Source organism: Zonotrichia leucophrys, chromosome 4, assembly GCF_028769735.1.
Source record: "Zonotrichia leucophrys gambelii isolate GWCS_2022_RI chromosome 4, RI_Zleu_2.0, whole genome shotgun sequence".
NCBI lineage: Eukaryota > Metazoa > Chordata > Aves > Passeriformes > Passerellidae > Zonotrichia > Zonotrichia leucophrys.
In genome coordinates, this window is record NC_088173.1 from 4,453,626 (window position 1) to 4,466,961 (window position 13,336).

The 13,336-nt window shown below is 38.3% G+C and overlaps 1 protein-coding gene across 2 annotated transcripts in view; it reads right to left on the bottom strand.

The window, feature by feature from the left end:
- Positions 1 to 13,336, bottom strand: part of SMIM14 (small integral membrane protein 14) — a 55,212-nt gene continuing 41,876 nt past the window's right edge. For both annotated transcript variants that reach the window (XM_064710293.1, XM_064710294.1), the window contains exons 3-5: positions 10,958 to 11,006; positions 3,649 to 3,797; positions 1 to 3,098 (exon numbers count right to left, since the gene is read on the bottom strand). In XM_064710293.1, the coding sequence (XP_064566363.1) occupies positions 3,066 to 3,098; positions 3,649 to 3,797; positions 10,958 to 11,006 (231 nt within the window). In that variant the 3' untranslated portion in view covers positions 1 to 3,065. The remainder of the gene's footprint in view (positions 3,099 to 3,648; positions 3,798 to 10,957; positions 11,007 to 13,336) is intronic.

A 13,336-nucleotide genomic window follows, 5' to 3' on the forward strand; every position in this document is an offset into this window, starting at 1 on the left:
AAAGTTTACTAATGATTGCTATTTATTTTGTTAAGTCAATAAAAAGTGCATAGTACGAGCCCTTTATCCCAATCCAAGTACTCAGTAAAAGATTACTAGGAAACTGCAAATGGCACAGACGATTTTTTGTTTGGCATAATTCAGATATTTTAAACCACCGATTCACATTAAGTACATCACATCTTCACTATTCCTTTTTCAATCATTAACATTACAAGGCTAAGTGATCTGCAGACAGTGCATGGATAAATATGATTTCTCATTTCAGAGTATAGTAATTGTGTTAAGCAGACTCTAAAATACTATTGTTTTAACAAAGTTAAGGTATAATTGTAAATTTTCCTTCCATATTTTCCAAGTTGCTACAACTTGCATCTCTGACTAACCAAGCTTAAAACCATCATTACAGAACTGATCATACCCTAGAGCTTTGCATACCACTAATCTCTTCCCAAAATTTACCATAAACATCTGTAACCATGATACAATTATTTAATCACAAATTACATCACTAAAGACCAGATTTCTGCCACCCTTACTAAAGCTGCTACTAGTACATTATCTCAGAGTAGTTCCACAAACTTCAGTGCAACTACTTGATGAGTAAGGCACTATTTAACACAAATAAGAGTGGCAAAATACAGTCCTATGGTTACTTATTTTTATTTTAATTAAGAGTGCTGATCTGAATTTTGTATCTTTGAGAGAGTATCTGAATTTAAAAGGCATACATTTTGATGTGGGATAGTGGCCTGGCTCTTTAGTAAAACATTTTACAATAAAATATTTCCAATGTTCATTTTCTTTTACATAAAAAATTTAAAATAGCCATTTACATGAGGAAAACATACATGTATAAAATCACTGGGACAATCAGAGGAATTTCAAGCAAAGACATTTCATTTAAAGGTAAACCACAACATTCCTCTGAACAAAAAGTTCATTTGCATGGGGTAAGTTTTATAAATACATAAACAGACATTTAAGTGAGACTGATCCTCACAAGTGAGGAGCATCTCCTGTAAATTCACCAACTCCCAAGATGATGAGGAGTAGTGCTCTGAATGGAAGCCTGTTTCAGTTGGCTTTTTAATCAACTGGAAGCTTGTTTTATGCCTCCAATAGCAAAGAATTCTGGCCAAAAATCCTTGGAGAAAAAAGGTCAGTGTGGGAGATTATATAGGTTTTCTTGTGGGTTCAACAAAATGATGCTGTATTACTTGTACTGAACAGCATCCCAAACATAAATGTACATGGAAGGCAAAAAGTAAGCACTGGCAAGAATGCTTGTCCCAGTGACATCTTTACACAGTGTTTGTGGCCTGTACATTATTAGACACAATGGGACAAATTCTCTCAGCTTCTCTCCTGCAGTTTCATTGCTTTACATGGCACTGCACTGATGTCACTGAGAGCACCTGGCCCGATCTTCTTCTTTTTTCCTTTTTTTTTTTTTAAACTTACTCCTAGGCTTGGGAGGACAGTATTCCATAGAAATTCAAAGGTCAATTACATCAAATTACAGAAGCCCTTCTTCAGCTCTACACTGTATCCTTACAAGGGGGCTTAGGTGGCTCACCCTTTACCCTGAAGAGCAAAACCCTGCAGCTGTCAACCATGGGATCTGATGTGAGATTTTTGTTAGAGCCTGTTAATACAAACCTTTTTGAAATTTAACAGTTAGTTCCTTCAGCTCCATAACTAAAGTCTTCATGAAATAAAGGTTTGTAGAGTAAGGCTTAGAATTCCCATATGTCTGTTCTACTGACCTTTAAGGAAAGAAGTTTCATGTTGGGAACATAAAAATGTTCTTTACATTATTCTGATCACTTTTTCAAATTGAACAAGAAAAATATACAGTGTTGCTTTTCTGTACATCTTTAAAATGTTCTTAAATTAATGTACATAAAAAAAGTCCTTCCCATTTTCTATAATGGGAGATGTGCACAGGTGCGTGCACAGCCACACATACACACACTGAAACATACCACACATACACACATTTATTAGAGGGAAGAGACATGCCATATGTAGTCACCTGCAAGTTTGTTATTCTACAATTACAACTAGTAGATATGGATGAAATGTTAAGAATTGCTGATAACATACAGGTGAAAAACCTGAATAATCCAGTACATGTTGAATACCAAAAGTTGGTAACCATGGTAACTTCTTGGTATGATTTCATCCTGTCCAATATCTATTATATCATGGCTAAAAACTTGTTAAGGTATCAATTATGAAAAGACTATGCCAGGACAGAAAATTCTACCAAGTTCTTCTTATTAAATTTCTCTTTTGATAAAGTCTGTAAGTAAACACACCTGGGTTTAGAGTACGTTTTTTCACAACATATTGAATAAGACATACAATTTATTAATGAAAATGGCTGAATTAACTTTTTTGGTGGTATAATCTTTTGTGTAAAGTTTCCAATATACAGATCAAAGCTTTGACAGTGGCAATCCTCATGTTCACTTACGGTATTATTCTAGTGGACAATCCATGCTTTTGCCAGCAACCCTGAAAACTGTGTTAGTGGTCCAAAGACCAGAATAAAAGCTGCTCTGAAACCAGGGCAAATATAAAACAATTTCTATTTTTCAGCACATAACTAAGTACTTCCAACCATAATATAACTCTCAAAAGCATACTGGAGAAGAAATATGAATTAATCTGAAGAAAGGTCAGTAACCTTCCATTCTTATAGGTGGACTGGGATTTTCTTTTTCTTTCAATGCATATCAGAAATCACATCAAAGAAATAAGGATCGCTGTAACAGAAAGAGATTAAGTGGAATGTCCACAGTAACAACCAAAAAACCCCTGCAATGCCTTACCATTAATCAAATTACAATTTTATAGGAATTGTAGTAACATACAAAGCAAAAATTCACTTAAAATTGAAGTTGCTAAAAGCAGTTCATGAAGATTACTGCTGAGTGATAACTCTGCTCTATATAAATGAGAAAACAGTATTGAGTGGGAGTTAGGAGCAATCTGGTCACTTCGTTCATTTGGTCGTGCAAGGTTTTAGCTGCTGAGCTTTTCCAATATTGAATGCTCTAGTCCACTGGTGGGGCTGGTGGTTCTTGTCCCTTGGCAGAAGAAAGGAGGAAAGGAAAAAAAAAAAAGCAGGTACAGAATTAGACACAGTGTTTCACAAAGGAGGATATAGCAATAGAAGAACTCAGAAGCGTTACATTGTGTTTTCTTTCATGGTTTTTCAACATCTCTTAAAATAATTAGAGTAAATGAGCATCAAAAAATTATACTTTTTCCTGTATTAATTGAGATTTTTTTCATGATCCCACATCTAGGACAAGGATCACCCTGGTCAAAGTATCATGCTGTAATTTTGTTTACTGACTTCTCTTAAAGCTGTGCTTGTCCCCTTTCACCTAAGAAGGCAGGAGGCAGTTTCATCCAGGGACAGACAGTGTCCGGAGGACACTGCACCTGCTCCATCCCACACTGAGCCTTCATGATTCCTTTCACTTTGGACTAACTCATTGTAATTTTTAATGGAGTTCCAAGAAAATACAGTGAAAAAAAAGGGAAAAAATACTCTGAGACAGTGTGTATAAAACCAAAATAGATTTAAGCTAATACAGAATCTCCCTGCAGGGCACTTGAAGATGCACTTACATGGTGTTGGCTGGTTGGCTTTCCGACTGTGTTTGATCCTCTTAGGTTACTGGGTCTCAGTAAGAACAAGACAAGTGCAATCACCACCCAGGCCATCATTATCATGGCAAAGCTGATGCCATTGTCACTGGAGGAGTTTGGTCCTGGCACTACAGACAAAGAAAGGTCAAGTTATAACAGAGTAACAGCAGAGTTCTTTTCCCCAAGTGAAACCAAAAATGCAATCTCAGGAAGAAATCCCTGAAATAGTTTTTAATGGAGTGTTCTAATTAGTCACTCATTTTGGCTTTGAGACAGTAATACTGTATTTTATCGTATTTCTTACCCATCTGAAAAGAGAATAATCTATTTCATAATATTTCACTGGTATTAGAATTATCATGAATGTTTCTTAATTAATATTAAATCCTAGTAACTGGAGATGATAAACATGCTCTTGACATTTAAGAAATCAAACTTGATGCAGAATATATTCATGTAGGAAAAGCCTCATATGTATGTTGGTCTTTGGTTTTTTGCCTCAAACAAACAAAACAATAAGACCAAACTGATGAAAGCTTAGGCTCCATTGTTAGGCCTCACACAGAGAACATGCTAATTTTAGCAAGAAGGGAGCAAATTAATGGTAATAAATTTCTTGAATCTACTCTTAATTTATTTCTTGAGAGTTTGTTTGAAGATGTTTTAGTGTCAATATGCCAGATCTCCATGACTGATCATCCAGGTCATGTGGTATTTCTGCTAGCAATGTATCTGGCAGGAGGTGAAAAAATGCTGCAGAGATACATTCCAAAATAAAGCCCAGGAACACAATATAAAAATTTTAAACCAAATTTCCATACAGAATACCTGAAACATCAACACGTGGAAATAAATTTAAGAAAATACCTTCAGGCTTGAAATGGCTGGTTGATCTCTTTAGATCAAGAAACTCTTGCAAATACTGCACATTTTAAAACTACTTTTCTCCTCTGAAACATAACTTCAAGTAATCAAGCAGTAACTAATCTTGTCAGCTGAAGTGTAAACCCATGTATAGATAATTACCTATGGTACTCACATGAATCCATTTATTATAGTATCTGAAGGCCTAACATCTTCATTAATGATCTAGATGATCAACTGATACAGAGCAATTAATTCAAAGCTATAATGAATAATAATGATTGTGGAGTCAAGTCTGGATTCAGTATTGGTTGGATTGTTCTTATTAAACACTTACTTGATAACTCATACCCTGCTGGAATAATTTCCTTGAAGGTTAATGCTGATACCACAGAAGCACCCCCATCACTGCCATCCTGGGTAGCATTGCTAACAGAGGCTCTTCCTTGGAAGGGTTTGTTCATGACACAGCACAGGGGCCCTGCAGGGAAGCCTAGAGCTTACAGCTATGCCAATCTCCACACTGCTGCTCTGGGAATAAGGCTTCATGAGCTGCTGCTGTTGGACTGATGTGTTTTACTCACATCACATGCACTCAAAAATGTCAAAGAAGAAAAAAACCCATGCACCACAGAAGTTCATGCTTCTCACAGCACAAACACCACCATCAACATGTATGAACAAATGAAACTGCCTTTGCCTTTTAAGTGTACAGAATATAGACATTTCAAAACTCAAGATGTTGCTAATGTAGAGGAATTTTATTATTAGAATGATATGCAATTACAAGTGAGAATTCCTTTTGAAAATCTGAGTGAATAAAGGGCTTTGTATATGGACCAGATGGCATAGTGCAGAATATAAATAAGAAAGCTACAGCCTTTAATTCACTAAACTCTTACACAATTGATTTTGAAAGCATATGGAATTGTGAAGGTAAGAGTTTAGACCTTTAGTTTTGTTGACCAAAATATTATTATTATCAGCAGCATATATCAATATTTTAAATCTTGGAAAATCTTATATGCAGTCCAGGAGATGAGCACATAATTTGGCATGAAAAGAACAACTGCTTTATTATGGGGCTTCCAGACAACACTAATAGACACTCTGAGACTATCTGCAGCAACAAGAAGGCCTAAGGTAACTGCTTTGGCAAATATTTCTCGTAGAAGACTGAAAATTCTGATGGCTTGTTAGGATTCCCCGTTCAATGCAGAGAAATGGACTGGTCCAACTGCCTTCTGGAATTTGGCTGAACCTTGCTGCACTTAGGGTCTGTGGTGGTTAACCAAAAGTTGGGGTAAGCAAATGATGCCAGATCAGGTCATGCTACAGGTCAGGGAAGGGAGCAGAGGGGACCACAGAGGGAACCCAGAGGGGTCCATTGCAGGACACAGTTTCTTCCAGCCTGTGCTGTAACACAGTTCAGACAGAACCAAACGTGCTGAAACATGTTCTGAACTAAGGCAAGACAATAGCTGATCTAACTGGCCCTGTACTACCTACTCAAGGCATGCCAGACACAACAAAGTTTACATTTACCAAGGAACTGATAAACCCACACCTCTCACAATGAGCGTGTGCTTCAATAAGGATGTGAGATATTTCAGAATCTGTTACTTTAATCTCTTACAGGGAAGAGGATAAGCAAAATTTCACATAGGTGGGGTTGAATCCAACTTTTCAAAGCTTTGCATCACAAATCAAGAGAAGAGACAGGAAGCTATTTCAACTACTGGAAGCAGTTATATGTAGGAAACAACAATCTTGCTACAAAGACCTCCATCCCTGAGATCACAAAATAATCAGATAAAACCAGCTTATGGATAAAAGAACAGTTGAGTGAAGGTGAAACCAAGCAGAATGGAATTTATGGTGATGGGCAGAAAAAATAAAATCTTCTTTTTAAGAGTTCACAGTCACAGTTTCTTTATCTGTAACTGGTATTTTTTTGCAAGTAATTTAGAAGTGATGTTTTGATTCCTTGAAGAATAAAGGTTATCCTCTAAGAGCACCTGTGAATGGTATTTTCTAATATCTTCAGATGGACAGAAGATTGTCCTGGTCTGAGATGAATGTTCCTGCCAGCACCCATTCTGATGGATGGATCTGGTTATTAATCTCCAGGGCTCCAGACACACCAACTAGCACAGAATTTAACAGCACATATTCCCATGTCATGAGAGACATGACACAGTCTCTAACCTACCTTTCCATGCAACACTGAATCCAGCCCAAGGTCTTTATTTTCACAGTATCTGGTCCCCTGGGTTTGGCATACATATATATCCTCACACTCCTGAATGATGCCTGTGAGCAGTTCTGGCCCTGTGGTTTCCTGGAATTTATTTATTTCCTTTTTTTACAGTATGGCTGAATTATCTCTCTGCAGGAGAAAGTTTATGAGGAGCTGGTGTGAGATTGTGGGATGAACTCCATGGGAGTTAGTGACTATGGTGAATCCTATCTGTGGCTCCATGTACAAGATGCAGGTTTTGGACTTGCTTTTTCCTAGAAGCGGAGACCAGGCCACACAAACTAGTCTTCACCCAGAAAGAAATGGGAAGTAGAAAATAAAAATCCTCCATGACAGATGTTTGCAGATTCATTTGAGGTTCTAGAAGACAGTAAAAGCTATTAAAATTATGAGTTTGGTAAAAAGAGTTTTTAAAGATTAAAGGTCAACCAATTCCTGATTGTGCAACTGAAATCTCAAGAATACAATATTAAAACTACTAAATGCCCAGGTTAAACACCCTTATATGAACTCAGTGCTTTTAAAATGCAGTTTTTACTTCAGAGTGAGGCTGCACTCTCAAGAAAGGAGAAATTTCATTTGTTTTACTGTAAAAGTGTATTCCATGTGGTGCTTTTTGTCTGCCCTCTCATGGTAGAAATACCTTCTTTTGGAGTACAAACAGATTGACCCTGGTAAAAACTGTTAAACTTCAGCGTGCAGGAAGGCAAAAGCATGGTCTCTGACTTGTCTTCTTTTCATGGTGCTTTAAGCCTTGCTTCTTCCGTGAAAGAAAGGCATCAAACTGAATGAGGAGAGGTATTTTAGAAATTAATAATCAGGGAAGACAAAGAGCCCACGGGACCTTCAGGAGATAATGCCTGCAAACGGACCCTTTCAAAGGCAGGCATAAGGAACCCAAAGAAAGCCAAGATGGTCTTGAGCAGCAGAGGAAGGGAGAAGGGAATTCCCAGAAAAGGGAGGGAAGAGTTGGCAGACATTAGGCTGCTGTGACTGCCCTAGATGAATACAAATCAAGATGAATCACATGTACGTATTCACTTTAAATTGCATAAAAGTTTGGGAGTAGACAACATTTGAGACAGTCACCTCTGACCACATTACAGCGTAGCAGAGCACTGAGAATAGTGCTGAAAATATGAGGTGTCAACGTCTGGGAATTGCTAGAACACAGAAAAAACTCCAGCAGCAGCCCCTCATTTCCTTTGACAGGGAAAGGGAAGGCTGACTGTGAAGGGCCATGAGCCATCAGAGCAGATCAGAACCAGCTGGGACCCTCCCTAGGCTGGATGAGTCGCTGATGTTGCAACTGCCACACGTCAGAGAAGCGCCTGCTCCACTTGCATTAGACAGAATTCAGAAAGGAATTACCACTCTTATTGCTCATTTCAAGGGAAACTCTAAGATCTTCTGATCTGCTGAGCATTAACAATCCCAACAGAAAATTCAATGTGCTGCCTATTCAAAACTTACAGCCTTTTCTTTCTGCAAGGCACCCACTGAAATTGAGGGAACAATCATCAGACTCTGACACGTGCTTTAATGCACGGCAGATACTCTGATGGAGAACCAGCCGATGAACAGCCATCAAGCAGAGGGCCCAAATGCTTGTTGAAGTGCTGCTCATATCCTCCTATACCTAAATCCAAAAGCACTGGTCCTGACCCTGGCAGGAAACTCTGCAGGGGAGTCACTATGACATAATGGTGCCAACAACTGCAAGTAAGAATTTGTAGATAATAACACAAAAAAGTGAAGGTGGGAAACCTGGTACTACTGCCTTGATATGGCTCTAAAAAACAACAACAAAAAATAACCTAAATCAAGGGCTGGAAAAACAAAGCATGCTCAGAAGAATCAACAGAGGGTGTTTCTGAGAATTTCCAGCTGGTAGCAGCAGCACAACACATGATGCTGCTGTGACATTGGCTGAACCCCAACCCTGACGTCTCCCAAAACAAAACCACATACATCTCATCAGTTATTCCACAACCTTGCAACTTAAGAATCTGTGTATGACAACATTCCCAGCTGTGCTTCCAGAAGGAAGAACAAATTCTGGGAATGAGTGAATTGGTGAGAGTGAAACAAACTTGTTCTTAGTGAGATTCTGAAATGAGGAATCAAAGTCAACAAGTACCAGGAAGTGGAGCTGTGGGACCTAGGGAAGAGGAGACCCACCTCAAACGTAAGCTCATCACTTCACAGCTCATAAAAACAGGATGAAGCAATGAACAGAAGACTGGCCCAGAATTACTTTAATATGTTTCTGAAAACCTCTCTAGAAGCTTCTCCAGGCTCAATCAGTTTATTTTTCCCTTTGACTCTCAGGGTCTTACAGACTGCCACAAACACAGCATCACAGAAGCACCACAAAATAATGACAAATATGCAGGCTGTGTCATTGCATCAGCAGAAAAATACCTTCGCTAGAACTAAATTTAAGCAATATAATAACATAGGGAAAGATTTACTCTATAATTTTTGCTTTGGTTTTTGAAACAAACCACTGGTTTGGAACAATTGCTGTCAAATTGCTTGCATCTGCACAGACAGTTATTGCAAGAATCTCAGAATGGAAAGCTATTTGTTGCAAACCATTCAAATCCCCACTGTACTATAGCTTGGTAACATTAAAGCTATCCCACAGGCTTTGTAGCCACACATATGAGAACTTACTCATTTATACAGTCCTTAGTCTAAAAACTTCATAAATACTAATGATCCACGACTCCCAAGGCATGAGAATGACCTACCATTGCTTGGTTTTGACAGTGGACTAAAGCTCAGAAAGCTCCATGCCCTGTCTGTGCCTCCTTCTAATATAGAAAATATTCTGTCTCCCATCATCTGCCTCTTTCCTTCTCCTACATGTCTGTGATTAAAAAAACTGCATAGAAGTCCAAGGTGTGGGAGACTAAAAAGTCTGCCCAGGTGCATTTGGAAGTGATGGAAGCCCATAAAGAAGGAGTAAGCCAGCAGCACTGTACAGCATATGTGCACCACACCATCTTTTCCTCAGGGGGTTATGTGGGACAGTTCAGTTTCCCCCCTCAGCCCAGCATGGCACTGAATCTGGGATTGTTCCACACTGGCAGAGCCCAGTGCAAGTCTGAGCTGCATGCCCATCTCTAAACAGGTTTTACAGAGGAGTGAAGAGGGAGGAACATGAGGGTCAACGGAGCCATGCACTCTCTCCAAGATGCTGGAAACCTTGCCTGCACTGCTCCTAGACCTATAAAAGATACAGGCACCAGCAGCTCTTGCTTACAAGAACACTGCTCAGGTGCTTGCTGCTCCCTCAAGGCTTTACAGCAGTCCTGATGCAAGCTGAATGAGTTCACACACTCAATTGGTGAAGTGATGTAGGAAACACAGACTCACTTCACTTTTATTTACAAACATTTGACAGCATTCCCTCTAGCTCAGGGAAAGTGTCTCACGGAGTGTCTCAATGCCTCAGGGCATGCTTACATTGCTGCATAACCTCCACACAGCTATGCTTCACTGTCCATTCTGGTAATGTCTGACTGACCTAGTACTGTTCACTGTTTGAAAGAGGTTTTTTGATGCATTTCATAGCAAATTCCAAGGAAGCGTACACATCATTCCTCTGCTTCATTAACTACACAGGTGCCAAATCAACAGAGATGCAGTCATGGTGGATGTCAGCTTATGAGCCAGAGCCTCCTCCTCCTCTCAGTGGAGTAGAGGGGTCACAGCACAGACAGTTCATCACCCAGCCCCAGCTGTGAACACGTGTGTGTCTGTGCTCAGTATCTACTCTTTATTGGTTAGGCTGCTCTGAATCTGAGGAGAACAAATAAAGCACTTTCCAAATTTTCCCCTCTCATTCCCCAGATTATCCTATTTGGAGGCTAACAATAAGATTCAGTAATGCTTGGGGCCTGATTGATGTTTATGCTGGTTTATTGATACCTCCAGAATTCTCATCAATGCCGCTTCTAATGTACAGATGTTCATCACAGGTTCTCAGAAATTACCACTCCCCAGCACATCAATTTTATTACTGCAGGATTTGATTTACTGTAATATGTTCCTATAACATTAAATCAACTGCTGCATTTTAAAGAACAGTCAGACTGTGTTTTAATTACTGCTGTTCATTTTACTCCCATGAACCTGATATGAACAGTTACTCACATTCCTGAAGGCATTCTGTGTCTGTGCAGTACGACTGGGATTGTCTCAGCTGAAACAGAGAAAAAGAAAAGCATGACACTTCTTAACAATAAGTCTTGGTCAGCTTTTACTGAAATCAGGATTAAATATATTGTCAGAGTAAAGTTCAAGAATAACTGATCCTTTACTGGATCACACTTGGCTTATAGTTTGTGAAGAATCCCAGGTATGGAGATAGTTTCTGAACACTATTTACTTAATACCTTTAAATCACCTGACTACAGTGTGATTGCTTCCAATGCAGCCATTTAATACCTTTCAAAATTCAAAGAAAAGAAATCTGTAGTGATATAGGAGCTATTATATACAGATATACTCTCTGCACCTGTCCATCATAAATCCCAAAATATCTGTTCTTACTATTATCTAGAAAAAGTAACATTCAAATACTCTGTGATTACATCACAATAAATGATCAGACTGTGATAATGGTTATGCACAGAGAAGCTGCATTAGTATTTCACATTTAAACTTAGTACTTACTATTTTTTCCTCCAATATCTTTTTTAAAAAGCAGGCTTTAATATGTATTTTACTGGTTTTTCTCTTTACTGATGGGTAAAATTTAAAACATTTTTAGTGACTGTAATAACTATTTGATTTACAGACTAGGTAAGCTTGCCTACTGCAAGAAAAGTCAACACTGGCTAACCTGCAAATCAGTACAGCTATTTTACAGATGACAGAGCCAAAAAAGAAAGACAAATATCACATTCTTTATTCGGATCAGGGATGTTAAATGGATGGGATTTAATGTGCAGCACTATAGAAATAGATTCTATACTCTGCTTAGGTAAACTACATGGATTATTAGTAAAAGTTTTTAAAAGTACAGAATTGTTACACTGCCTTGGTTAGAAATAACATTTGCTTTTTCACAGGTTTTATGATACAGTTGTGTCACAAATCCCAACACATTTTGTCACAACAGGCTAATCTGTTTATTACCAGTGTAAATATACAAATGTTAAACAGATGAAAAGATGGTGCTCTTTATGTAAGAAATACAAGAATCATTTCCACAAAACCCATTTCCTCTTGTATTGGCATAATTGACTTAATGTATGTAGTCATATTATGCAAAACACATCAAGGAAACAGATGAAGAACTGAAGAAGGAAGACATCTGGGAAAGTATAAGCTCCTGCTTTTATCATAAAGATTGTCAATAAATGACACATTTGAAAAAGGAAAAAATGTAAATGAAGATTGATCTGTCCAGAACTAGACATTACTTCTTTCATTAATATATTAAGATCTACTAGCAAATTTACTGAGACTACAAAGAAGTCTCTCAGGAAGGAATCTGGAAGGCTGGATTTAACCTTTCAGCTATTTCTATAGTTAAAAACAGCACTGAGGGAAATTCAGGCAGAATACTTCTCTTTCTTACTAAAGGAAAAGATCTACCAAACTATGCATATTTCCTGCCCTTCTTTATAAAAACTCATTTTATTTTAAAGCTTTGGAAGTAATTTACAAAGGGGAGGTTTTATCTTAGTACCCATTTGAAATATTTGAAAGATTTCCGAGCTGGGAAAGCTGGGAAAGCTGGATATTTCTATACCCATATTTTAAAGAGCTCAGCAATATAATTATCTTCTGTTTGTGTAAGAGTTTAATTCTGAGAGGGGCTTAATTTATAATCTCTACTTAAAACACTGTTTACAGATATCCAACACAGAAGGATGACCAGAATTGAAATGGACAACAGATACATGATCAGAAACATTGTATAAGCATCTCGTTATCCCCCTCTGTCCCCAGGATGGCAAATCCTCATACAGTTTATCTAGTTTTCCTAGATATAGAACACTGCCTGGGGCTGTTCTCGCCACAGTATTAGTTATCTCCCATTCTAAGTGTCACACTCTGTTCAAGTACAACTTTTTTAAAGCTCTAGGATGTCTCTCTGAGCCAGGTAACAAATCTGTTTTTAACAGCTCAGCAAGAGGCTGCATGTTGTCACTGTGGGATGAAACACAGCAGATCATGAAAAACAGGCAGCAGTAAAAAGAGGTTTTTCTTAATTCACTCAGGTCAACAAGTCCCTTACTGTGTAACCCAATATGAATCTGATTCCCTGTGGTCACTCATTTAGTCAAAAGAGAAGAAACTCTTCTGGCACACGTAGGAAACGCTTACGTAAATTGAATGGCTGGGAAAGGTAATGCCTTTCCCTGAAAGAAGAATGCTCCTTCTCCCAATTAGCTCTCTTTTGACAAAAACACCCTTTAAGGAACACAGCAACTGTTGGGGAAAACTCAAAGTGCAACATTTCAGTAGCAAGGCAATTGAAAACAGAGCAATTACCAGGCACTGGAAAGAAACAGTCCTTTG